This window comes from Apus apus, chromosome 2 (assembly GCF_020740795.1).
Source record: "Apus apus isolate bApuApu2 chromosome 2, bApuApu2.pri.cur, whole genome shotgun sequence".
Classification (NCBI taxonomy): domain Eukaryota; kingdom Metazoa; phylum Chordata; class Aves; order Apodiformes; family Apodidae; genus Apus; species Apus apus.
The window spans coordinates 4,472,523-4,498,999 of NC_067283.1; the positions used below are offsets into that span (position 1 = coordinate 4,472,523).

Sequence of the window (26,477 nt, forward strand, 5' to 3'; positions counted from 1 at the left end):
AGTGCCTGTTGACAGTGAAGATAGAGGAGACCTCTGGGAAGGCTCAAGTCCTGCAGCTGCTCCGTAGTTTTCTGTGTCTCATCTGCTTGATATTCCTTCACTCTGTCAGTGCAGATGTGGTCCCAAAGGCAGTCCTGCCTGAGGGAAGAGACTGGAGGAGCATAACTGCTAGGAAGGCTGTGGGATCTCTCACACTGTGGCTTCTAAGAGTACATTAAATATCTGATTGGCATGGGAATGAGTATTGCTGTGATGGTCAGCTGGTGAGGTGGGTGTTCTGCTTTTGGAGATGAGTTTCACCATCACTTTTGCAGCCCCAGCCCAGGTAGCTGCTACATTGATGGAAGCTTAGTCCTCAGTTGTGCTGAAGTGGGAAGGGGAAAGAACTGGATCTAGTCCCTATTCTTCCAAATCTATTCTATGTCATCTTGTCCCCATCCCTTGTCTCCTTCAGTTCCTTGTGCAGCCCATTCTCCACACCAGTAAGAATGTTCTACTGTCCTAAACTCTCAGGAACCATACAAAAGTATATTTTGAGGGTTGGAAAGTTCAGATGTAGCAGCAAGAAATGAAGTCATCTGCCATCTGTGTTTGCATTGCCAGGAGACCCCAACACAACTGAGAAGGGATGAGAAATCAGCCAAGAACTCCCTTCTACTGCAAAGACCTCTTCTAGCCTTGTCTTCTCCAGTTCTGTCACGTAGGAACCTATCCTTCTTTCTTGGCTGTGCAATGAAAAATAGGGCAGTAAACATTTCATTTAGCACCTATATAATAAATAGTGAAGCCCAGCCTATGGGAGAAGGTTTGATTTTTGTTGGCATGCTGACTGAGTGGCAGTGGGTCGCTGGGTTGGCTCCTAAAGATCTAAGTCAAGGATGGTTCCTCGAGGTCTAAATGTAGGTGGTCTTAGAAGTATAAGAGTCATGCTGTGTTTACAGCTCAAACCCACAAACAAAAAGAAATATGCTGAGAAGGAAAAATTTGTGCACAGACCAGATGTGCTGTAGAGCTGCATTGATCTCCAAAGCAGGATCTGGAGACATTTGCTCAGGGCACTTCACTGGACGTTGTTAAATACTTCTGCACTGCTGTGAATCTCATAGTCTGTTCTCATTCATAGTAAAAAGTTTGCTGCATCCCTCAGGTGCATCCAGGCAGTTCCTGCTGACGTGCCTCTCAGGATCCCACATCTTACACTAGTAAAGCAGAAGTTTTCCATAGGAGGAATCCTGCTAATCAAAACAAACAAACACAAAAAACCCAAAAGGATTAAAACATTTCTTATGTTCTTTGGAATTGTATTTTTCCTTTGCTGTTGCTGATAATGCAGAAACCCAATTTGCTTTGTCCTGGCTTTGTGCTTGCTAGTGTGCTGTTATACCAGCCTCAGAGGCAGAATGAGAGGCCTTTGTAAAACTCCTGACTCATCATTAAAAAATGTGCTGGCAGTGGCCAGCAGTGACCTGACTGGATTCCATCAGAAGATGTTACATTTTTGCAGTAGTGACTGAAAAAGTGGTACGGGAAGAGCAGTATTTGTTCTGGGAAACATCTAAGTCCCTGCTGAGTTTTGAATCCAATAAAGAAGGAGGGTGCTGAAAGGAAGATGGGCTGAGGATTAAAAATGACATGTCCTCTGCACAGGTTGCTGGACAAAGGCAGCTCTAAAATACCAAACCCACAGATGTTAGCAGCACAGCTTTTTTCACTAGTATTGTGGTAACAAAGGCAAACTGAGGTTGTGAGGGAACCTTTCCTGTTGCCCCCAAATTTACCTCTTTCTACTTCCCCTTTAAAACATTGGATTATTTTTTCTCACAGGACTGAGGCAGTTTCCCTTTTCTTTCTCATGATTACAACCAGATTTCCTAAATCTCACATCTTTTTTTCTCCCAAACGACTGGATTATTTTTTTTCTTGAAACAACTTTCTTTTTTTTTTTTCTTCTTTTTCTTTTTTTTCCCCCCTAACCACCTCCCAGGTTTTAGGAGAGGAATATCTACTTTCCTTTATCCTCTCCTGTTCTACACTCCTTTAAACTGCCTCTTGGTATTCAGTATGGCATGATGGTGAGACTGCTGCTGCAGGCCTCTGTTAGTGACAATGGAAGAGTCTCATTAAATTATTTGTAGCAAACTGTCAGAAGAAATGTAGAGCATCTGTACAGAACTGATTTCACAGAGCAAAGCCATCTGACACCTCTCAGAGCCTAGATACTGAGGATATATTAGGTGGGTGCACAGTTAGCACTGGTTTGCACTTAAAAGTCACGTTTAATCTGATGTGATTAGCACTGGTTTGCACCTAAAAGTCATGTTTAATCAGATGGGATTAGCGCAGACTCAAGATCTAAGACCACAGTTCCCCAACCCATGCCTTTCTGTCATGGAAAAAGGGGAAAAAGCAGGTCCCAGGAAAGGGCATTCACTAACTGAATGCAGGAGTTCATGTCAGTGCTCCGTTTTCCCTCTCAACTCCTGCCTTTCCACTGAGCCTAGTTGAGTCTATTCCATCCACTATTTAAAAAGCAGAGCCTTAAATAATGATTCAGGTACGTGGCATTTTTAAAACTTCATAAGAAGTGCCAGGAATTGCAGAGCATGTGTTCAGTGGGTGCAGTGGCTGTAGGTTTGGAGACAACACTCTGTTCCACCTGGGAATAGTCTGTGGTAAAGGTCTTAAAGGAAGGCAGGAATGAGAATGGTGGAGCTCTGTAAATAAGCACATGTGCAGTGAGATGGGCTTCTTTGAACACAACATATCTGAAGTGCCTGAAATCATCTGAAGTGTCCCACTTACTGAGATGAAAAGACAGAAACACACTGCCTATAGATTCACCTTAGACCAATGTCTTTGCTTCCCACTGCCTTTACTCACCTCCCTCTCATCTCATACCTGTATGACTTGTTCTTAAGAGCCTGTATAGAGCCCACCTTGCACCAAAACTGCAGAGGAGAACAAAGCCTTCCTGAAGTCCTGGACTAACACCAGAAATTAAAAGTGTGTCCAGAGAGCTATATTCTTAAAATATGGAAGTTTCCATAAGCTGCATCTGAAGTAGAGGTCCTGCAGCCTAGCAGTTTGAAGGCTGGCAAGGACTATTATTGCTGCCTATAAATACATCAGCGTGGAGGAAACATTAGAAACTGGAGAGACACTTATCCTCAAGGACAGTGTCAGTGCAAGAAGAAATGGGAATAGGTGCTCTATAGATAGACTTGTGAGTGGATATTGGAGGATGATTTCCAGCTCACAGGGCAGAGGGGTCCAGGAACAATGTCATGGAGGAAAAAATGCTAACTCGGAGTTAAACTAGAGTTTCAGGAGTCCAGAAAGGACTTTTATTCAATTACTTTCTCCACCCGGGCTTTGGAGGATCAGGTGGCCACTTCCTATCCCGTGCTCAGAACATGTTCCTAGTGCTGTGCTTCTGTCATTGCCAAGATTTTAGCTGTGAGGGTTTGGAGATGGACACTAACCTGGTTAAATTCTGGTAAGAGAACTACCCTGTGCAAGATTAGATCTGTGTTGAGTGACTAGCTGAAACTTGTCTGTGTTCTGTCCTCCCCTTGATGGTGATGCGATAATTTTGGGAACAGTGGAGCAAGTCTTGCAATTTTTCCAGCTTTTTGGAGGAAGGAAGAAAGTAAAGTTTGGTCTTTCCAGCTGAGATATGAATCATGATCAGGAGTGCAATTTACTTAAAAAAAAACCCCAACACATCCTGAGTCATCTCTGGGAAGCAGAGTCAGAGATGTTTTCCAGCCTAGGATGTTACCTGCTAAAAAGGCACCCGCATGTGTTCGAGTACTGAATGGTTCAATTTCAGTTTTCATCCAAGGAATTGCACATCTACATCCCTCACTAACTCCAGTGTAGTTCAGCACCCAGCCTCCTTCTCTTCTGTCCAGCCCAACAGGTGAATACTGGTGGAACCACTGGAAACATTTCTGCATGCACAGTGAGCACCATGAGGCAAACGAATTTAGACCAAGCACAGGAATGAGTATTTGGAAGTAGCAGGTTCTGAAGGATCATTTATGGTCTTTCCTGAATTCCTGGCCAAATACTAAAAATTAATAAAATATTTCACACCATGTTTTGGTGGAAATGAGGTCAGGGAGAATGTGAACAGCAGCATCAGTGCCTCAGACTTTCCTCCTTGGTTTATCCACACAGTATCTGCAAAGGTAGATGATGTGATAAACATTGCTAATAGTATAATTGTAATAAAAGCAAAAAAACCCACAACAACAACCCTGGAATCCCCTAGCTGGTCATTTAAATTAATTTTCTTTCAGATTTTTTTTTTTTTTATTATTCCACAAGAAGCTTATGAATGAGGACATGCTGTACCCTCTTACATTTCCCAAACAGTAGCTGTAAGCCAGGTCAACCACTATCAGCTCTCAATGTCTGGCTTCTGAAGCCCTAACTCCAGTTTGTGCAGTGCAGCTGCAATGGTCACTCTTCAGAGAAAACATTCACCCTCCCACAGACTGGACTGGTAACTACAACCAGTGTCAATGGGACAACATCTTAGGTAGCAGGGAGGGCTGTAGCCCCTGCTGCTCTAAGGCTAGTTTGTTATGGGCTACTAAAACCTGAGCTGCTAAAGAGAGACTTTACAGCCTTGTTTACTGTTTGGTTCAAAAATGACTGACATCTGACCTCCATTTAGCAAAGCAAATTAGAGCAGATTCCTAAATCTTTTTTTTTTTTTCAACCAGCTGAACCACAAGCACGTGTTGTACTCAACAAAGTCATCTGTATCTGACTTTGTCATTCCTGTGAAAACAGGAGTTTTCTCCAGTGGAAGAGCTATTTTCACAGTCAAGATTGGAGCTATATTCTTAGACTGGAGTATCCAGTGACTGGGTTTCAATTGGCCCATATTGAATTAACCCCAGAGTTCTCAGGGGCAACATTTCTCTTTGCACATTGTCTGGGAACAAAGCGCAGGCTGATGTCGTGTCCTTTAGTTACCCAGACTGTTCCTTGTCAGCATGCTCACAGGTGGCTTTCAGAGGGCCATTTTTGACCCCTTTTCACCACCCTACACAGCCAGGCACAAGCACTGACAGTGGGCACAGTTGGTCTGGTGCAGCCCTGGGGCTGTCCCACCTGTGGTCCTGTTCTGTGTTTTCTTTCTTGGCTGCATCCTTCCAACCCTAGGAGCATTGGTGCTTTAAGCCTTTGTGTCTAAAGCAGGCAGAATGCCCCTTGTCCTGTGATTAAAAATTGGCTTAAAGACAGGAGTTTTGGGAAAGGCTTGGTGGAGCACAGGTGGTTCCACAATGGGTTTATTTTTAAGGTCTATGCATATCCTAAACACTGATGGAAGTTGCTGCTTCTCCTCTTCACCTGAGCATTTTACTCCTGCCCTTCCCAGTTACTCTTCCAGACTTTCATTCTTCCCTTGCAACTGCCCCTTGCATTTCCTGGGGGAATATCTGTATTCCCTCAGGCAGCTGCCACCAAGCAGCTCATTTTCCCTGCCAGCCTCCCCAGCTGCTTTTCCCATCTGTAAGCATTAGTGCTGGAATATAAGCAGTGACTGAACATGAGCACACAGGGGAAACCATGAGGACCTCAGGGGAGGCCTCCGTGTGGACGAAAGCAAATAGGCCATGACAGGCACAGAGCCTGGGAAATAGCTTGCTGTTGAGTGTTCTTCCCACTCCATGCCATTTGTGTTTGTCCATGAGCTTTGCCTGCCCTAGAAAGGCTAAAGAAGAAAAGGGGTTTTTTAAGTGTTGTCCATGATTCCCCTTCCTGTTTGTCCAACAGTCATGGCCTGTCCTCTCTGATTTCTTCTACCAACTCTTTTCAGACAGATTTTGGGGCAGCAGTCTTAATGAAACATCATTATTAATGGAAATCTCCATTAATTAATAGAAGGTTTCCAAGCTTCTTTAATAAAGTTGTAATTTGCAATTGCTTCAGTGCAGATGATTCAACTAATTCAGCGAGCTTTCAGCCATGCTGGCACATTATTATGATTGCTGATGTTAATTGTTTGTCTCTTGTTTTGAGTCAGAAAATAGTAGCTCTGCACATCCCAGAGGAAGAATACTGCTGTGTGGATAGAACAAGAAACCAAGCATGAATCAACAGAAAGGCTACTTTGAGTTTTATTTTAGAAACCCGTTTATGGATTTCCGTTTCTGAATGAGGGAGGCCACCTGTACAGAAAGAGTTGATTGGATTTTTTTTTTGCCTTTTCAGATCTCAGCATTTCCCAAACAATCAAAAAAAAAAAAGGATCTTTCTAATTCTCTGCTTTCTGTATCCAACCATACCATTTTAAAGTCATTTGACAGAAATAATTAGCAGAGTGTGCTTTCTCTACCAACAGTCAGAAACTCTTTCTGCCCACCTCTGGCACAGGCTGCACTCAACTGCTGGAGAAGTTTGCTTTCATTTGTTGCTCTTGTTCCTAACATAGAAGCCCAGTTTTGACATCCTGCACACCAGGAGTGGATTATAGTCAGGGGATGACATTTGGGCTTGAAACCTGCTCTGTTCTCAAATCACATAAAGAGGTCATTAGGTGTAGTTTCTCACCATACACCTGCCTTTTGATTTACTTGTGCAGGAGGCCAAAGAGAAGTTTTGCACCTCGATTGGTCCTTGGTGTCTAACGTGCTGCAGAGCTGAAGATACTGCTTCTATGGGGCTCTTTTTGTGTGCAGTGAGTGGGAACCATGTCCTTCTTACCTGGTCTTGGCCAGCACAGCCAGAGACATACTCTAGACTCACTGGAACATACTCATTTTTCTGTGCAGTTGTCCCCAAATTCCGGTAAACATAAACCAAGGTACTTCCTAACTCAGTCTCCAGTGAAAATACCCTGTTGCTTGCTACACTCATCTAGCCAAAGCCTCAGGGCACTGGGGCAAGTGGCTGTGCTCTGAAAAAAACCTGCTGGCAAAAAGTCCTGCCTGCCTGACGTGAGGACATTTCTGCCCAAAGCAGCAGGGGTGGCACAGCAGCAGGGGTGGCACAGCAGCAGGACTCTCCTGTGGCAGAACCTCAGTGAAAACTCTTGCCTTGTCAGAAGCAGTTGGCTGGACACCATTCAATAGCAGGCAAAGCACTTTTCTTAAGAAGTCTTGAGGAGCCAATAAACCCTTTCACTTACAGAACAAAGATCCTTCCAGTGGCAGAACTGTAAGTCCTTCTCTTCTTCTCAAGGAAAGCTTTTCCCTTCTGCCCACTCCTTGTGTGTCTGACACTACTTGCTATATTTCAGCATTTCAGCCCAAAATCTGCTGTCAGGCACAGCCAGAAGTGAAATTGCTGCATGAACTGTGCTAGTTCAGGAGCATGTGCTGGAGATACACTACCAACCACTCCTCCCAGCTTGCTCCCACAGCCCATAGGACTAACAGGTCCCTGCTGTCCTGTTCCAGGCTCTTTCTGTCCCTCCCTGCAGCTCCCAAAGGACAGGAAGGAATGTAGCTGGGAGGAAATGCTTCCTCATCCAGCCCCTGGGAGAGGAAAGGCAAGCAAAGAAAAGGAACCAGCATGGACCAATGTATTTCACTGTGAATAACAGCTGATGAGCTCTTCATTCCATCATGTTGGTAGCAGAAAGACATGGCCTGGCCCCAAAGGGACTTCAGTGACTCCTGTGATGAGCTGGGGCCATCAACTGGGTGATTTCACGTGATTAGATGTGATCTCTGAATTAGGCATATTTTAAAACCTCTGACTGCCAGAAGAGAGGAGGTAAGAGCCAGGAACAACCAACAGGCTACCTCCCCTGCTTCCCATGCTGTCTTTTGCTGATCACTGCTGGGGACTGAGTCACAGTCTGCATGGCTCACTGCTCTGACTGAATATGGGAGTTCTTATGTCCTTATGTTGTGGCCTCAACCCTTAAATCTGTCCTGACTGAATTGCTACAACTTCTTTTCTTATTCCATCCATCCTGGGATCTGTGCACCACAAGAGAGTTGGTGGGAGAGTCCATCCAAGGCCTTGACCCATACTTTTTGTCTGAAAAGAATCAGGGCAGGAAGGAAATAGAAGGAAAAGTTCTTTAATGGAAATTTGTGGCCTCAGTCCATGGTATCTTGTGACATGCCAGACTCTTTGCCCTCCAGAGAAGGCAGCTCTCTGCTGCCTGTGCTCCCGTTTTCCTGATGTTGTCACTGCCAGAGTCTCCACATGGTGGTATCTCTCTACTGAGGCAAGAAAAAACTCTTAGCTCCTCAGTTGAGAGGGAATGCATTCATGCTGATCAGTGTGACTCTAGGGAATTTATAATACAGCTCAATATGTTTCAAATTCCATCTACTCCCATTTACAATGTGATGAGAATTCCTTTTCAGTGCTGCCTGTAAGGGCAGTTACTGCTCTTTCTGGAGCACATGCTTGCCTATTTTTTGACTCCACACAGTGAAGGCAATAATTAATCAAGGAGAAACCAGCCACCTCATAGAAGACTTGTGACTCTTAAGTTTAAAAGGTTTTCAGAAAGAGACAGGTCATTTTTATGAATAACAGGAATATTTAAGTTCAGATTAAGGCTTGTAAATATAAGCTGGTTTCCATCTACCAGTAGGCAGGAAAAGACCTGTGGAGGATAAATTACCCCATGGGTATTATGAGTTTCTCCCTCAGGCTTTGAGTTGAGTGAGTATGACAAGATTGGCTTTGTCCCTTCACCAAAGATGACCTGTGCTGCAGGTCACTTATTACTCACTAGCTTTGCTGCCCAATCTAGGTCGTGTGCTTCATTCACTGTCCACCTCAGACTCCCCACTGGCTACACAGATAAACTTTATGCTCAAGGGTAAACTCCTGAGCCCAACAGAGCAATCTCATGTGAATAGTTTCTGTAATGAGGAGACCCTAGTCTCAGTCAGTATCCCTCTATCTGCTGCACTGGTGCTAAAAAACAAGAATAACATTCACCAACAGCTCCTGTAAATGGGAGCAGCCTTCTCAGGTGGCTGGCAAGAGATCTTTCCCTTATTACATCAATTGATTTAGCTGCAGTCCTCCACAGCTGTGCCCTGCTGCCTCCACACACTGTTTTAACTCTGCTGTTTCTCCCTCTCCAGTATGACCCTGACACAGTTATTTCTCAAGCTTTTCCTGCCCTTGGCTATGGATTGCATTACTGCCACTGTGATTTCTGTGCTAGAAGTAGTTAGGAGATGGAAACAAACAGAAGACGTGTGCTCTGGGCTCTCTACAAACAAAAAGGAACTTTGAGTCTCCATTTGGGACTCTTGCTAGAAGGAAAGGAGAGGAAAAAATAAAAAGGGAAAAAGTTAAAATCATTCTGTGCCTGGGGTCACATCACTGCCTGAGCCACTGAGAAACTCCGCAGCACTTTGAGCCTTGTGTTTCTCAGCCTGACTGTACTGGGGCTTCCATTAAAATTCTAATTGCTGTTAGCAGCAGCAGAGTAATGGCCCAGACATCCCAGAAACAAATCCTGTTCCTCACCTGTTGGTGCTGCTTTGCCAAGGCAGTGATGTGGTGGGGAATGTGATGGGGGAGAGGCTGTAGCTAGAAAAGCAAAATGCTTGTTCTCCAACCTGTTCTTCCTTGCTCTGTTAGCCCCAAAGACATGAAGGTTTTTAGCAGATTAAAGCACCTACTTACCATCCGTGCTGCACACAGAGTGTCTCAGAAGGGGAATGAGGCCATGGTACAAGTTTGCTGATCCCCAAAGTATGGCTTTTGCTGAAGGCAGTGGGATGTGGGAGCCAAATGTCCCTCTTTCATGTCCAAACCATTATTTGACAAGGCTTCAGGCTTCATTTTGGTAAATTCCAGCAGCTGGCCACATTTATACTTCACTCAGTTTTACACCAGGAAGACATCTTCCCTCTCCACATGTGGCTCTTTGTGAACAGGGAGAGTTTTGATCATCATTAACTGTAGAGCCTGGGAGTTCCCAATACAGACCAGACCCTCTTGCTCTGGATCCTGAGCAGACATCACTAAAAGTTTGCCTCTGTCCCAAGCATCTTAGAATCCAAACAAAATTCAGTGGTTGGATGCAGACAGATGGGCAAAGAAAACAAAACAGTTTGAAGCAAAAAGTAGTAAGGAGGGAAAAGATCATGCAGCCAGTAGATGCTGATGTTGTCTTTACATTCCAAGATGCAGAAGATAATGTGATTTTGATGACTAGGATCCTACTGAGGGGAAAAGCTCTTTTTAGGAAATGAACAAAAGGTCTACAACAATTTGTTTGATCCTGTTTTTCTCTGTGGCCAGTCCAATGTCCTGCTATAAGTCCTGTGGGAATAAGATTTCTTCCAGCCAGAATTAATGATGTTCCAGCATACGGGGTGATTAAACTGCATTTAAATGGAGGCATGCAGTAAGGATTATTTTTTTTCCCCATTCCATCATCTCTTTGTCAAGAAATACATTCAGATGGCAAGTGTGCTGGGTCTGTTTTGTTGTTAGAGCTCCATAAAGCAATTAATTTCATGCCAGTAGCTCTGCAGTTTGACCTGAATTTCCTCAGTTTCTAGTCCCCTGCCTCCCTCTCCCCCTAGAAGCAGTATTTCAAACTCCTTCCTTGATCTGCTAATCCTTAACCTGAAGGGGGTGAATAAAACCTCCAGATGATCATCAGCCACAGGACATTTATGTCCAGAACGATCAGCAGAGGACAGAACTTAATAGTATGTTTCAAAGTCTGTCCAGAGCCAGATGGGTTCCTGGGGTTCAGCATAAAAAGGCAGTAGGTGTTGGTTGCCTAGTTTCTTAGAAAACCTAACTGTGAATCTTTGCCCTTTGTAAAATGTTCAAAGTGAGATGTATCTCTGACGTGTCCCCTGGTAGCTCAGGTTGTGCTGAGACAGACATTGTGGGGTTTGTAATCTAAATAAAAGTTAATGGATCTGAGCAGCTGGAGATTTGTTTTCCAAATCCAGTCATGAGTCACTGAGACTCTCAAAACGAAATACCAATTTTGTACTTGGAGTTGTTAAACTCAGAAACTGTTTTGACATTGGCTTAGCAGGGTAATACCTCCAAGCATCTCTCTGTAAGTTGCAGTTTCTCCTATGTGGGAGGTCTTCTATTTGTCTTATTGCTGGATTGTTGGGAAATTTGTGAGAGATTTGTGAGGCTGAAGGACATAACTGAATTGCTTCTGGCCCTAAAAATGACTAATCAAGTCCCAGGAAAAGTGCACTAAGTGTTTAATGATAGCAAAATAGTGTTTGTTATTAAGAAGGGTGGCTTGTTTGTCAGGCAAAAGACCTGAGGCAACAGCAGGGTTGGTTACTGGGCTGTGCCTTTTTGCTCTCAGTGGGATGAGCTACAGTCAGCTGCAGCTGAGCAGGTTTGAAACCACCACTTTCTGTGTTTGTCCAATGTTATTATGTCCTTTTCTGCCAGACACTTCCCAGCCACACTTCCCCAAGCCTGGAGTGTTGCCTGGGGTTGTTGTAGCCCAAGTGCAGGACCCAACACTTGGCCTTGTTGAAGCCCAGACCATTAACATTAGCCCAATGATCTCATCTATCCAAGTCTTTCTGTAGAGCCTCCCTATCCTCATGCAGATCAACACTCCTGCCTAGCTTGGTGTCATTTGCAACCTCACTGATGATACACTCTGTGTCCTTATCGAGATCATCAATAAAGATGTTAAACAGAAACATCCCAACACTGAGCCCTGAGGAACACCACTTGTGACTGGCCCCAGCTGGATTTGACTCCACTGACCACCACCCTTTGGGCCCAACTGTCCAGCCAGTGCTTGACCCAACAGCTTGTGTGCACATCCGGGCCATGAGCAGCCAGGTTTTTTATGAGAGTTCTGTGGGGAACTGTGTCAAATGCTTTGTGGAGGTCCAGACAGACAATATCCACAGCCTTTCCCTCATCCAACAGTTGGGTCATCAGGTTACAAAAGGGGATCAGGTTCATCAGGCAGGACCTGCCTTTCATAAACCCAGGCTGACGGGGCCTGATCCCCTGGTTATCCTTTCTGTGTCTTCTAATAACACTCAGGATGATCTGCTCCATGCCCTTCCCTGGTACCAAGGTCAGACTGACAGGTCTGTAGTTTCCTGGATCTTCCGTTCTGCCTTTCTTACATATGGGTGTTACTTTTGCTACCCTCCAGTCCATTGGGACCTCCCCAGTTAGCCAGGACTTCAGGTAGATCATGGAAGGTGGCCTGGTCATCACATCTGCCAACTCTTTCAGCACCCTTGGATGTAGCCCATCTGGTCCCATGGACTTGTGAGCGTCTAATTGGTGTAGTAGGTCTCTGACCTCATTCTGCATCTCCTCCCTGTCTCCTAGCTCCTGTGGCTGTGTGTCCATGGAACAGCTAGTTCCACTGCTAGAGACTGAGGCACAGTAGGTGTTGAGCACCTCAGCCTTTTCCTCATCCTCTGTTACTAAGATTCCCTTTGCATCCAATAAAGGATGGAGATTTTCCCTAATCCTCCTTCTGCTGTTAATGAATTTATAGAAACATTTTTATTATCCCTAACAGCTGTAGCTAGTCTGTGCTCTAGCTGTGCTTTGGCTCTCCTAATATTCACCCTTCATAGGTTCACTTCATCTTTATAGGCTTCAGAAGTGACCTGTCCCCTCTTCCAGAGGTCATAGACTCTCCTTTTGTTCCTAAGGTCCAGCCAAAGGTCCCTATTTTGCCAAGCTGGTCTCCTACCCCACATACTGGTTTTTCAGCACACGGGGACAGCAGCTGCTGTGCCTCTAAAACTTCTTCTTGAAATATGTCCAGCCTTCCTGGACTCCTTTATCCTTCAAGGCAGCCTCCCAAGGGACTTTGGCCATCAGTCTTCTCAGCAGGTCAAAGCTTGCCCTCCAGAAGTCTAAGGTGGCAGTTTTACTAACCCCTCTCCTTGTTTCTCTAAGGATCAAAAATAAAAAACTCGATCATCACAAATGATCTTGTTTCAGATGACCACGTAACTTTCTGTCTAGCTTCAGTGGTATTTCAGTTGCATCATGCACTGGCTGCCCCCTGGAGCCAATTTCAGCAGCAAGCATTATTTAAGATGTCCCCTCTTTTGTTTTATGGCACTGTGTCCCAACTCCTTATAGCAAGATTGTACATTTGGCTCATATTTAGCACTGAAAGGGGGCTGGGAAAGGACTAAAACCAGACACAGATATTTTCTGGTGAAGGAAAATACACAGCTCTACCTTAAGACAGCTTGGTAGAGCCAACTGCTCTTGGGACTGGAAACCAGGCAGTCCGTGCTCTCCTCTCACATTAATGGATCTGAAAACTTTGAGCTTGACACAGGTGAGCCTGTTTAAGAGACTAACTGAATGTAAACTAAGATAGTTTTGCCACTCCAGAGCAGATATTTGTCACCAAATCTCCTTCTGTGAGCAGTGCAACAGACTCCAGTGCAGCCTTGTTATTTAGGGGCTTATCAATTCCAGTGGACGTTATAGGAGAGCTGATGGGATGGGGTGGAGAGGAGCAAAACTGAGAACCAAGGATGAAATGACCATTTGAATATTTGGGTCTTTCCAGTAGATCCTGTTTCACTTGCTTGAATTTATTGTCAGAGAGAGTTCCTGCTCCTGCTGTTGTCAAGACAAATTGGTGTAGGTGGCTTTGCAGAAGTCACACAGTTTGGTTTCTGGAAGAAAGGTATATAGCAAGAAAAAGAAGCACAGATTTTGCCATCCTCCTGTTGCTCTTTGATATTTATGTCATTTACTTGTGTTGTGACTATGCTGCACAATGCAGGTTTGGGCTTTGATAGTGTCTGTGCAATTTAGCCAGAGAATGGGACCAGACCAGATATGCTTGTTGGTAAAACATCCTCACAGACTGTGACTGTTGACCCATTGGACAGACAAACCTCCTGTTTCATGGTATAAGAGAAGCAATGGGTGGGGCTAAACCATCAGGAATTTTGCAAGTGAGCAGAATTAGCTTGTTTATTTTATGTAGTAATTAATGTTTATCTATTCACTATATATGATGATGTGAATGTAATTCCCTGTTTAGGAGTATCAGATGCCTGCGGAATATTATCCACTGGAACCTGATCACCACCTTCATCCTGAGGAATGTGATGTGGTTTCTGCTTCAAATGATAGATCACAACATACATGAAAGCAATGAAGTAAGTGCTTGGAGATGCTGTGTAGTTTGGAGGCAGGCAGGAGTGGTGAATTTGTGCAACTGATAGAAATATGACAAGGGATTTTCAAGTCGTTTCAAAAAAGATGAAGAAAACGTGCTTGGATTTGCTACATTTTCATTACTGAATATTAAGGGGTTTTTTAAAGTCAAAACCCTGCCCAAAATCTTCTCTCTTACCTTCACTGATCACAGATGCTTCCCAAACGTACATACTGTGAGACACGATGTAGATTTGGTGGTTCTTGAACATGTTTGTCAGAGCATCTTGCAGTGATGTGCACCTGTGTCAGGGAAGTGTTCATTCCAGAGGGCAACATCTCCATGCACAGGGTTTGACTGTTGAGGCTCTTGAGTCAGAGGCTTTCACAGAATCACAGAATTACCAAGCCTGGAAAAGACCTTTAAGATCATCAATCTATGACCAACACCACCACATCAGCCAGACCAGAGCACTAAGTGCCACATCCAGCCTTTCCTTGAGCACCTCCAGGGATGGTGTCTCCACCACTTCCCTGGGCAATCCATTCCAATGTCTGATCACCCTTTCCTTGAGGAAGTGCTTCCTGAAATCTGACCTAAACTTCCCCTGGTGCAGATTCAGGCTGTGCCCTCTTGTCCTGTCACTGGTTTCCTGGGAGAAGAGCCCAACCCCCACCTGACTACAACCTCCCTTCAGGTAGTTGTAGAGAGTGAGAAGGTCCCTTATCCTTTGTCTGGTGACTGTGGGTATCTTGCTGCCTAGAGTCAGTGAGACTCCCAAGAAAATGAGAAATAGGGGCTGAGAAAGAACAATTTTTGCTTGTTGATAATGTTGTGAGGATTTTTTTTTACAAAATTCCATTTTTCTGCTGATCTCTTATTTACTGTGCTGGCTTTGAGGATGAAGTTCTGCCATGTGGGCTGCATCCAGCAGCAACTCCTGTCACTGAAAGGCATAGCTCATTCCTCCAGGGATCCAAATGCTTCACTCCAGCTCCTGCTGCTGCTTTTGCACTAGCTCTGTTCCTTTTCTTGATCCTCTGAGGAGGACTGAACTCTTGGAGACTCGCTAACTGGTAGAGAATTCACCTAGCAAACAGAAAAGCAAGTTTTCTGGTGGGAAAGTTAATCTCAGTCAGCTCCCTGGTGGGTGATTGAGAGTCAGATACAGTGCAAAGGACCAAAGAGATCCACACAACAGAAACAGGAAGGCTGAAAGGGGCAGTAAGTGGTGTGTGTTCTTTGCATGGCATTGAACACGTTTCCTTGGCAAGTAGTCATTTTGGATAGTCCCTTGGCAGGGTTTTTAAGTGTTCTCTTTCTCTTGTAATAATCTTACAGTGAAGTATTCTCCTTTTAGGATCATACCCTGATACTTCCATAATGAAGAAAAAAGTGTGCTAGAAGCACAGACACACACCCCCTTCATACTCCTCACTTTGGAAAGCAGGTGGACTAAAGTGCCTATAGATGGGGAGATGGATCCATAACTGCTCTCAGTCACTGTGGCCCCACTCACATAGGAACTGGTCCTGTAGAAACTCAGAAACACCCCAGGAGCCTGGGTATCCATTCATGTGAATGTCAGCTGGGCACTTACCATCCTTGATTAACTTTTCAAATGGAAGATTTGACACCTGATCTTTAATCCTGTGCTCTGGGAAAACAAATAGCAAAGTCATTAGTACCTGGATAAAGAATTTGTCTGTGCAGGATGCTGGTTTATTAGTCAATCAGATGCTCCTTTGGGAAGATGTAGCTTCAATAAACTCACTGCTTTGTCTGTGTGTCTTACATTTTCAGACTGCAGGAGATGGTGGCATCTGAGCTTTACTGTTGAGAGGTTTATGCTGTGTGATTTACTCTGATGACAATGCTGCAAATCTTAATATAGATTTTTTCAGTTACTGAGGAAAAAAATCAGTTGAAGTCAGGCACTCAAATACCTTTTAAAATGTAACCACAGAGTGCCAAAAAAAAATACAAACTTGCAAATATAACAGCAGATACTCAACATGGCTCAGTTTTCAGGAGCTCATCTTTCCTCTGCAGAGCACTGCAGGGTTCTTTTGTAAGGTGCTTTATCCAAGCTTAGTGATAGCTTTGTTATGTTCTTACTCAGGTATAAGTCAGAGTTAGAATAACAATGCCAAAATCAATGGGAGCAACATCATTTATGCTGGGTAATGATGTGATCTCTCCTGTGCTGATCCGTGGAGGTCAAATAATGCAGTTACAGAAGGATCCGTCACTCAACGTGGAAACATTTTGCATGAAGTTACAGTGTTTATGTGAATAAATCAGGCAAAAGAATTGCTGAAGGTAACTGGAGCCTAATGGTGGATACACGTGAGGATCAGAATCCACAGTCAAATAAATGAAAATGTAGAAATTAATGAGTTCTGCTTAATTGGGTTTATAAGTCAATAATAATAAATCCATGATTCCAAAAGGAATTGCTCGAAATGAATTTTATTCTGGTTTCCTATGGAAACGGTGCAGAGGGGGATCTCACCCCCATTATGGGGAATTATCTGTGTCTGTCCCAGCATCTTCCCAATCCACTGGCCAATCCCACTGAGTTCTCACACAGAAGCAAATGGCTCAGATAGAATTCTTTTGTTACAAATCTTGTGAAAACGGGCAGCTGTGGGGAGGAAAAAACCCTGTATAAGTGTTGCAGCTGAGGGAGAGAGGGGAACAAGAGGCTTGATGTTCCATCAGAGAATTTCCATGAGATTAAGACCACAGGGAAAGATTAAGTCATGCTCCTACCATCTTAAAATCAAATGTGAGGCTTCTGAAAACTAGTCTTTCTAGTTTTAGGGCCAGTCAGAAATGGAGCTAAAATATTTGTTTGGTGCTAGCCAGAAACTAGAGGTTGGGTTTTCCTTTGGTTGTTGCTTTATGTTCCTTTGCTCAGGCCAAAAGGAGGAAAAGAAGAAAATTTAATTTGTTTTTTTAAAAAAAAAAACTTTGGAAACAAAACATTTCATCTTCTTCTGTTTGGAGGTTTTATCCTATTTTAAAGATGAAGCCAAACTCAATTTTGAATCTTAATGAAATAGTACAGAAATGAAAGGTTTAACACCTCCAAAAGATTTCTTCTGTTTATTCAGCTCCATAAACAGAAGTGATCACAGCTTGTGAATGGGCTATAATTTTGTGACTGGGTTTCTTGCCCAATAAATTCTCAATCCACAGAAGTTTGCTGGGTTTGACAGAGCATCTGCTGCTCTCTCAACTGCCCAGAGATCATCAGTACCTCATGCATGCCCAGTCTGAACTAGAATTAACTGTGGGTCAAAAGTTTCAAAGGAGTTAATTAAAAAGCTGGGGAATGCTGAGACCAAAATGACATCAATGATTGCAGCTAACATAAGTAATTAATGTTGTGCTTCAGGGAACATGCTGAATGCCTGCTTGATCAGAAAGGAATCTTCCCAGATTTCTGTGTGTAGCACTATGGAAATTACCATCAGCAGTTACTGGTGATTTATTCATGAGATAATGTTACCATCTTCCTCTCCAGAGCTTGTTGCATATTCCACAGCTGTGCTCCCACTGCTCAGCCATTAGGGGAAGATGCCTTTACTGATACGTTCAACCCAGCCAAAAATTCCTGGTAGAGTTATGGCAAAATTCCAGGGTGATTCTGTAGTGATGTCACTTACAGACTGGAGCACTGGTGTCAGGAATAGAGGGGATGAAGTAGCTGAGGAAAGCATATCTTTAAAGTCAAATATCTTTTTCCTAATTGCCAGTGGTACTCCTTCCTTTCAGTGGAAGTGAGGCAAACTGACATCTTCTTACATCTTCTTGGAATTGCTCAGCAGGTGGGTTATACTGCCTGACATCCTTGGATTCTTCTGTCATCTTTGGATACAGACCTAGGCTATGGTTGTACCTCTCTGAAATGACCTGCTCCTTCTTGTCTTCTGTCCACATGGCTGCTGCTTTCACTGCTTGCAGACTGCTGGTGTGGAGGTGCCTTATGGCAGGGTCACTTTCCAGACATGCTCAGGTTCAGGAGATCCTGCATGTTGTGGTGAAAGCCAAGCCTCAGCAGAACATCACAGACATAGCTGCGAGTTCCCAGCATCACCTAAGATACTGTGATTCCAAGTCACAGGTACAGATCTGCATCCCAGTGATTTTTAACGGAATAACAAGATAAGGATATTTTTTAATGTTCTCACCATGATTTTAAATTCTTTTCTTTTTTTTTTTTCTGTTTCCTTTCCAGCCCTGGTGTCGATGTATTACCACGGTCTACAATTATTTTGTGGTGACCAACTTCTTCTGGATGTTTGTGGAAGGCTGCTACTTACACACTGCTATAGTGATGACTTATTCCACGGATAAGCTGCGGAAATGGGTCTTTCTCTTCATAGGATGGTGTAAGTGTCTTGTGTGTTTAACATGGTGTTTTGTTACACAGGGCATTCAAGTGATAAAGAGCAGCAAGAATAAACTTTCGAGTCCCACTGTGGTGAGATCTGACATGCAAGCCTAACTTTGTCAGAACAACATGAGATTAGGTCTAGTTCTTCGCTGTGGTGATGACATCAAGCTAATAGATTCTTGCTGGATTTATTTTCTTCATTTAGATCCTCAGGCACCTGGTGTTGAGGGAAAAAAGGGAACTCCCAGGCTCAGCATTTTGGGAATGCAGCAGTTCATGCCGTGTCCCTTTCGCTTTGCTCAGCAAAGCAGTGATCACAACCCCTTACACACTGCTGCTGAACATGACATGAAACGGGAAAGGCTCTGTCCATGCCTTGTGGAGCACTCCATCTCCAGAGACACATGAGACAGTTCTAAGTGACAACCTGACTAAAAGCAAAGCCTAATTGTCTGCCAGTCCAGCCTTACAGCTGTCTATTGGACTGGTGAGGGTTTTGTTCTTAGAAGACAGCCCTTAACAGAGTCACATCTAATCTTTATACTATCCTTGTGGCTAGTCAAAGGCAGAAGAACAGCTCATTGCACGTCAGTCCCTGCCTTCCACCATGTCAGCCTGGGCCAGGGCAAAGGATGCTCCTTTTCCCCATCCACATCAATATGGACTGGTCCAGCAGGTCAGGCTGGGAGCCAACAGTCCTGCTGAAAAGGATGTAGGGCTTGTAGTGGATACAGGCTGAGTATGAGCCACGAATAAGGTAAAAGGTATAACTGGGCCGCACTAGGAGTGTGGCCAGAAGATTGAGGAAAGCTACTAGTACTTTCTGCTCAGCTTTGGTAAGGCTGCCCTTAGAATACTGTGGTCAGTTTTGGGTCTCAGGTCAACAGGGATCTGGAAAAACTGGATGTTATCCAGTAGAAGGCTGCCAGAATGATCAGGGGTCTAGAAGAGATGGCCTGTGAAGTGAGGCTGAAGGAGCTGAGCTCACTTAATCTGGCAAAGAGGAAGTTAAGCAAGGATCTGTTAGGTGCTAGGAATTGATTTGAAAGATAATTGCAAAGGTGATGGAGCCAAATTCTTCTTGGTAATAGCAGATTTTATGAGAACGGGCAATGGCTGCAAATTACAAACAGGGAGAATCCAGCTGGACATGAAGAAAACACAAAATTTACCCCAAAGCTAGTGCAACAATGGAGCAGATGGCTTAGAAGCTGTGGAATCTCTGACCCTAAAAGTACTGAAAATTCATCAGAGCTTTGCCCTGGCTGAGGTGTGTTAGTGCTGGTAGTTCTGCTTTGAGCAGGAAATTGAACTGGATACCTTCAGGGGTCCTTCCCAACAGATAAATCCATTATTTGAAGTGGGCCAGGAGAGGCTTAGCAAGAGAAGCCCCTTGTGAGCAGCTTGTTCACTTGAATGCAAAATCTGGGGTCAAAGAATCTGGGGTGAATTGGGCAGTTCTTTTCTATTGAAAGAAGAAATGTGGAAAAAAGGTCACAAACATTTTCTTTTTAGAAAGCTGAGTGACATTCTGTTCAGAAATGCCTCTTCCTCTCAGAATTGAGCAGAAGTAATTGAATTGCAGTTCTGAAGGCAGAGGCAGCCTTTAAAACAGAATATGTTGTTCCACCCTAAATCAAATGGGAGGAAAGAGGAGATGTAGTAGAAAAAATATGTTCCTGTGGGGAACTGATTCAGTTTTTTTACCAATGTTTTTCATTTCTGTCACCAAGCTGGAAAATCAGCTTCTTGCACAGCTCCCACAGCCCCCCTTGGTTGGTTTGGCCCCTAATATTTTCCCTCCCTACCTCTCTCAGAGCCTTCTGGGTTTCTGATTGCTATACAGGAGTGGTGTCAGCTGAATATACCTTTCCTCTCACCCTCTTGAGTGCTTTTCTGCCCTGCTTTGCCTTCCTAGACACAATCTTTTGCTGTCCTCATTCTCAAATCCCTGTTTTTCACAAGGAAAACGAAAAGCTTTTCTTCCAGGAGAAAGGGCATGGCTACATTTTTCCTGTCCCTGACGAGCAAGAACATGGGGGAAACTGCAGGAAAATGAAAAGGAATCAAGATTGCCTTTAAGCCTTCCAAAATTTTTGTGATCATGTATATAGAAATATAGGTATAAATGTGTGGGGGTTTAAATAATTGTGTTAGTTTTTTTTCTTAGTGGTACTAGAGTTTTCTCTTTTTGAGATCCTCTTTTTTATATATGCACAGAGAGGTCTTAGCAATTGCAATGTCTCAAGTGTACCACGATAAGACCACTTGTATTTAGATCCTTCCAGTCCATTAACCAAGACTCTCCTCCCACAAATCTGAACATACATCTGTATTTATCCATCCTTACATGGGTTGTGATTAACCTCTGATTTTTTTTTTGCTGTTGCAGGTATTCCTTGCCCAATCATCATTGCCTGGGCCATTGGCAAACTATATTATGAAAATGAACAGTAAGTGATGTAAACATTTGTGTTTCTGTGGTTCTCTAAATAAATGAAGAAATGCCTGCAGACTGAACTGGTAATTTAGAGTTCAGGCTGATTGACAGGAAAGAGGAAAGCTCGAATCACCTCCATCCAGATCCAGGCCATCTCAAATTTCAGAGCATGACTTGAATCAATTCCTGAAAAGATCTTTCCCAGATATCCTTGGCCAGCCTATGAAGCTCTCATTGCATAGTTTTATACATGATTTACAGTCAGGTTAATGTCTTTCAATGGGAGTTTTGCTTGAGTAAGACCTTGATCTAAAATACATTTGAGGGCTAATGGGGTTAGACTTCTGGGTGTGCAGAATTCAGGTGACAGTTTGCCAATAGTCCTATGGCTGAAATTTTTGCATTTCTGGCTTTTCCAGTTGAAAGCAGTTTGTGCATGAAACTGGAAAATATACAAGATAAAGAAGCATCTATATTTGGGGAATTTTCCCCCCGAACGTGGATATTGGTCAGATACAGCCCAGCTTCTACTTTTCAGCTGGTCTTTGGATCAATGTCTGTTGTCTGTTACAGCTCCCTTCCCTAACCTTAAAACAATTCTTTTCCCCATGAATCTGTGTTTCGTATGGACACAGTCTGTCTGTTTGTCTGTCTGTAGTGCACCTGATTAAGTATAAATGTCTGCCTTGTAGGGTCTGCATCTGCCCTAATCTGTGATCAGCAGTGCTCAGTCAAAACAGTGAATGAGCCTGGGGTGCATTCCATCTCATCCCAAAGGAAATACCCAAAGTAGGTTTGGATGAAGTAGACTCACGTGCCCTGTTTGCCCTGACTGTAAGACAGGAGATGGACAGGATGGCTGGCAGAGCTCTGGGCATCCATGCTGTGGGCGTGGGAGGAATTCTGTTATGCACTAAGTTCCTCTCCTCTGCTCCTCACAGACTTCTGAACCCTTGACCAATCTCTCACTTCCTTAGCTGTCATAGTGACTTTGAAGGGGGTAATCTTAATTCCCAGGGGCTACGCATGTTAGCAGCCAGACACCTTTTATCTCAGGGAAAAAATGTTGTGTGATTCCATCCCTGCCTACAGAAGCCATACAAGAAAATTCACCCTGTAGTCTCCCAGTGGCAAGAAAAACTTCTGTTGGAACCTGTTCCCTGAGTGTTCAAATCAATCTGAGGTAACCTCAGAACACCAGGTGTCCCTAATTTCTGCGCTCACGGACCTTCTTGTTTCTGGATGGGTGGAAAGAACACGACATTCTGGATCTGCTTCAGTGTCAGGTTCCTTGAAATTTCTGCTCTGCACAAACCAGTGCAGCACAGCAGCTCTCTCATTGTGCTGAAGCAGGACGTTGTGCTCTAGAACTAGAGCTAAAGGAGCCAGTCAGCTTAAACAGCACAAAACAAAATAACCAAAACTTGTGTCTTGAAAACTGGAGGGGCAAAACACCACGTGCTTTAATAATGGCAGTGCACATGGAACATTCCTGTTGTGAGTGGGTTCAACACCAAGGTTTGAACACCTCATTCTGGAAGGCTGCTTGTCACTCCCAAAAGCAGTAATGGCATGATAGAAACATGTCACATTATCTGGGATCACACTGCACACACACAAGGTGGCTGGATGGAGAAACCACTACATCCAGGCAAGTGGCAGTGGCACAGACTGAAACACATGAAATTCCATGTCAATATCAGGAACTCACTTTTTACTGTGAGGCCTGGAGACCCCTGGAAGAGGTTGCCCATGGAAATTGTGGAGTCTTCATCCTTGGAGCTACTCCAAAGCCAGCTGGGAGCAGCTCTGAGCAACCTATTTCAGCTGACTGTGCTTTGAGCAGGGGAGATGGGCTAGGCAATCATCTCCAGAGGTTCCTGCCAACCTCAGCTATCCTGTGACAACAGGCTGCTCTCCCCAGCCAGCCTGGCTGTGACACTCCATTTATCTTGACCACTGGGGAAACCATGTGTCATTCCTGCACGAGGTCAGACCTAGCAAACAGAACCCACGCAGAAATCACATCCTCTCCTGCATCTTCCAAGACCCTTTGGATATCCCAGCAGACAGCTCAAAATTCAGAACCAAAATAAAGAAACTTCCCTTCTTCATCTGAGAATGCATTTGAACTGTAACTCAAGTTGTTTGGAAGTTCAGCTGAGGTTCAAGTTATGCAGCTCTTTTAAGAGCTCAAAATAGCACACAGGAAAGAATGTTGAGAAAATGCTTCAACCAGCTTCCTAATTTTCTCATTTTTGTTCCTCCTAGAGACCATGTCCTGCATAGTGAGGCAAATAGAATTGTTACTGTGGCAAATATCCTGTCTGGGGTTTAGCAGTTCTTTTGCAAAATCTGTTCCCTCTGAAAAAAGTACTGTTGAGTCTCAATTTAAAAGAAAACATACACATTATTAATAATTATTACAGTAATTTAATTGATGGGCAGTTGGTAAGAGGAAGAACATTAGTAAGATCTAATTAACAATAATGGTAAAACCAGTGGTGGTTTTTGTTATAGAAAGAACTGTCAGAGAAGCATGAAGCGTGTTAATTAGTGCTATTCAAGAGAAGTGTGTTTACATTTCTGAGTCTAATCAGAACTGTCTTCCTAAATTGTTCTGTTAGGTTTCTCTGTTTGGTTTTAAAGAAATGTGCAGTGCTGATTTTATTGCAGAAATAATGGCTGCACTTGGATTTAAAGTAAGAGTTCAGATGGCAGGCAGCAAAGTTTGCAATATCTCAGCTCATGTCCCAGTTGGAACAGTTAGACTGGAAATATGAAATATAGTTCCTCAAAGGCAGACATATGTAAATGTCACTGGCAAATCTCTCCTCTCACCCTTGCTCGCCTATTTCATGGGTGTGTTGGAAATATTTAGATTAGAGTGTAACAGATATGTTTTATAGCTTAATAAGTTTAACACCATCCTGGAAAAGCTGTGTGAAATTGAGTATATATACACATGATGCTGCACTCAGTGGAACTTGGGTCTAATACTGGGCTTCAGATGATAAATGTCAGCATTTTGCTCTTCAGTATGGTCTTACAGTTACATTTAAATTCCAAGGAGCTATGAGCAGCCTTTGCCTTGGAACCTCATTTGTGCTCTACCAGCCCTCTTCCAAATTCTCTGCTGACTTTTTCTAGTCTTCTAAGTTCTGCCATGTGCCTTAGCCTGTTTCTTATTAGTCCCTCTGCTAGAACAGCCAGCTTCCCAGAAACTCCTCTTCTATAATAGCTCTTGGTTCTCTTCATTTCAGGCAATACATAATAGTTCTCCCAAAATGCCCTTCTAAAACCTCACTCAAATATAGGTCTTGCAAGCTCTGGAAAGTTCTGTTTCCTGCCTTGGCATATCTTGCAATCCATTTTTCTTCATATCTTTCCATCTCTAGAACAAAAACAAATTTAAAAATCACAAAGAAATCAGTTTCCCTCATCTTAAGGCTGCTCTGGGGGTTCTTCTGGGATGGTAACTTTGCTGCAAGAAGTACCTTATCCCCAAAGGGGGATGCTCTCATCACCACATTTTAGAAGATTAGTTGCAAAACTCTCAGTTTACACTAATTGGTAGTGCACTGGGGAATAACAGACATGGTTTATATTTATAAAATATTCAGAGCTCTCTCATTTATTTGGAACTTGAAAGATGTGGAAATTGAATCAAGAACAGGCAGACAACTGTGTGATACTGACTTATTTTCCTAGAGGTCTGCTGCCTATCTCAGTGTTTTGTACATTCAGGTCAGCAAGAGCATTTTGAAGTGGGCAAACAGCACCTTCTGTTTCAGCAAGCAAAGCATTTTGAAGAAAGGATTTGGGGGCATTATGTGCTACTAGCTTCCTTGTCTCAGTTTCTTTTGCTTGAACATTGAGAACAGTGTGTCCAGAGGGTCAAGTGAGATTCTCCTCCCCCTCTGCCCTACTAAGACCCTACCTGGAGTGTTGTGTCCAGTTCTGGGCTCCCCAGCTCCAGAGGGACAGGGACATGCTGGAAAGAGTCCAATGGAGGCTACAAGGATGACGAAGGGACTGGAAGATCTGTCGTATGAGGAAAGGCTGAGAGACCTGGGGCTGTTTAGTCTGGAGAAGAGAAGACTAAGAGGGGACCTTATTAATGTCTATAAATATCTGCAGGGTGGGTGTCAGGAATGGGCCAGTCTCTCTTCAGTGGTGCCCTGTGATAGGACGAGGGGAAATGGCACCAAGTTGCAACACAGAAAGTTCCACCTCAACATGGGGAGAAACTTCTTTCCTGTGAGGGTGACAGAGCCCTGGGACAGGCTGCCCAGAGAGGTTGTGGAGTCTCCTTCTCTGGAGACTTTCAAGACCCACCTGGACACGTTCCTGTGTGATGTGCCCTGGGTGACCCTGCTCTGGCAGGGGGGTTGGACTTGATGATCCTCAGAAGTCCCTTCCAACCTCTACGATTCTATGATTCTATGACTCCTGAGGTTGTGTTTTGCAGAGTGCAACCTCTTTGAGGCAAGAAGTGTTATTTCTGGAATGCTTGTGAAAGTGCATACCTGTCTGTATGATCTCCTTGGCTCAGGAATTACACTGGTTTTCACATCTCCCATGGCACTAAGCTTATCTTTGTCACAAGGCAAACAAAAAGAAGGCATAATTTTTGCTTGTTATGTGGTATCCACAAACAGGAAGAAAACTCTTAGACCCTTGAACTCCAAAACCTATGGGATTCCTATGGGATCAGGAGCTCCAGTGACCTAAACCTTAAGGCATTATGAAGGCATAGTTGCCTCTGCTTGGTGGAACCAGGATCCAGAGTTTGTGGCTGTGTCTGTAATACTAAATTAGCTGGGCCTGGAATCATTCCTGGGGCTGGAGTCCAAATAGCATGGAGTAGTTCACATCAATATTATTAAACCTTGGCCTCCAAATCAGGGTAGCTGCAGTTTGTAGACTCTTGGGAATGTGTTTTGGCTCATGCTAGCTCCCAATTTGTTCCCCAGGAATGGTTTGGGAGTTGGCTATTTTTTGGCCTGGGCCAAAACTGCAGCAAAGAAAATATAATGGTGTAAATGATTGAATCCAGGCCTAAGCCTGGTTCCTTATTCATTTACTGACATAAATATAACTGATTTATTGCTCTCAGTTCAGAGAATGAAGTGAACGTCAGCATAGGTCACTGTGGAACCAAAGGCTTAGTCTGTTGTATAACACAGCAGGGAGAAAAACACTTGTGGAAGTAAAAGTCAAGCCAGCATTCAGCCACACATGACACATCTAGGCTGTCTGCTAGTTTGAGGGCCTTTAGGTCACCTGTGCTTTCACTTTACCTAAGCTGATTTCCTTTTGGTAATGCAGCATCAGGTACTTGCTAACTTCACGTGGTATCTCTAATCTGTGCTGGTTCAACCAGCTTGGTTCAAAGCCAGTGGGATCATACACTCACAGAATGGTTTGGGTTGGAAGGGACCTTCTAGTTCCCACCCCCCTGCCTTGAGCCAGGACACCTCCCACTAGAGGGATGAACTCCTTAATCATTCAGTACCTTA

The 26,477-nt window shown here is 43.8% G+C and overlaps 1 protein-coding gene across 2 annotated transcripts in view; it reads left to right on the plus strand.

Annotated features, from left to right (window-relative positions):
- The window catches only part of CRHR2 (corticotropin releasing hormone receptor 2), a 149,958-nt gene that overhangs the window by 93,359 nt on the left and 30,122 nt on the right, over window positions 1-26,477 (plus strand). For both annotated transcript variants that reach the window (XM_051610398.1, XM_051610397.1), the window contains 3 exons: window positions 13,994-14,111; window positions 18,357-18,510; window positions 20,908-20,968. In XM_051610398.1, the coding sequence (XP_051466358.1) occupies window positions 13,994-14,111; window positions 18,357-18,510; window positions 20,908-20,968 (333 nt within the window). The remainder of the gene's footprint in view (window positions 1-13,993; window positions 14,112-18,356; window positions 18,511-20,907; window positions 20,969-26,477) is intronic.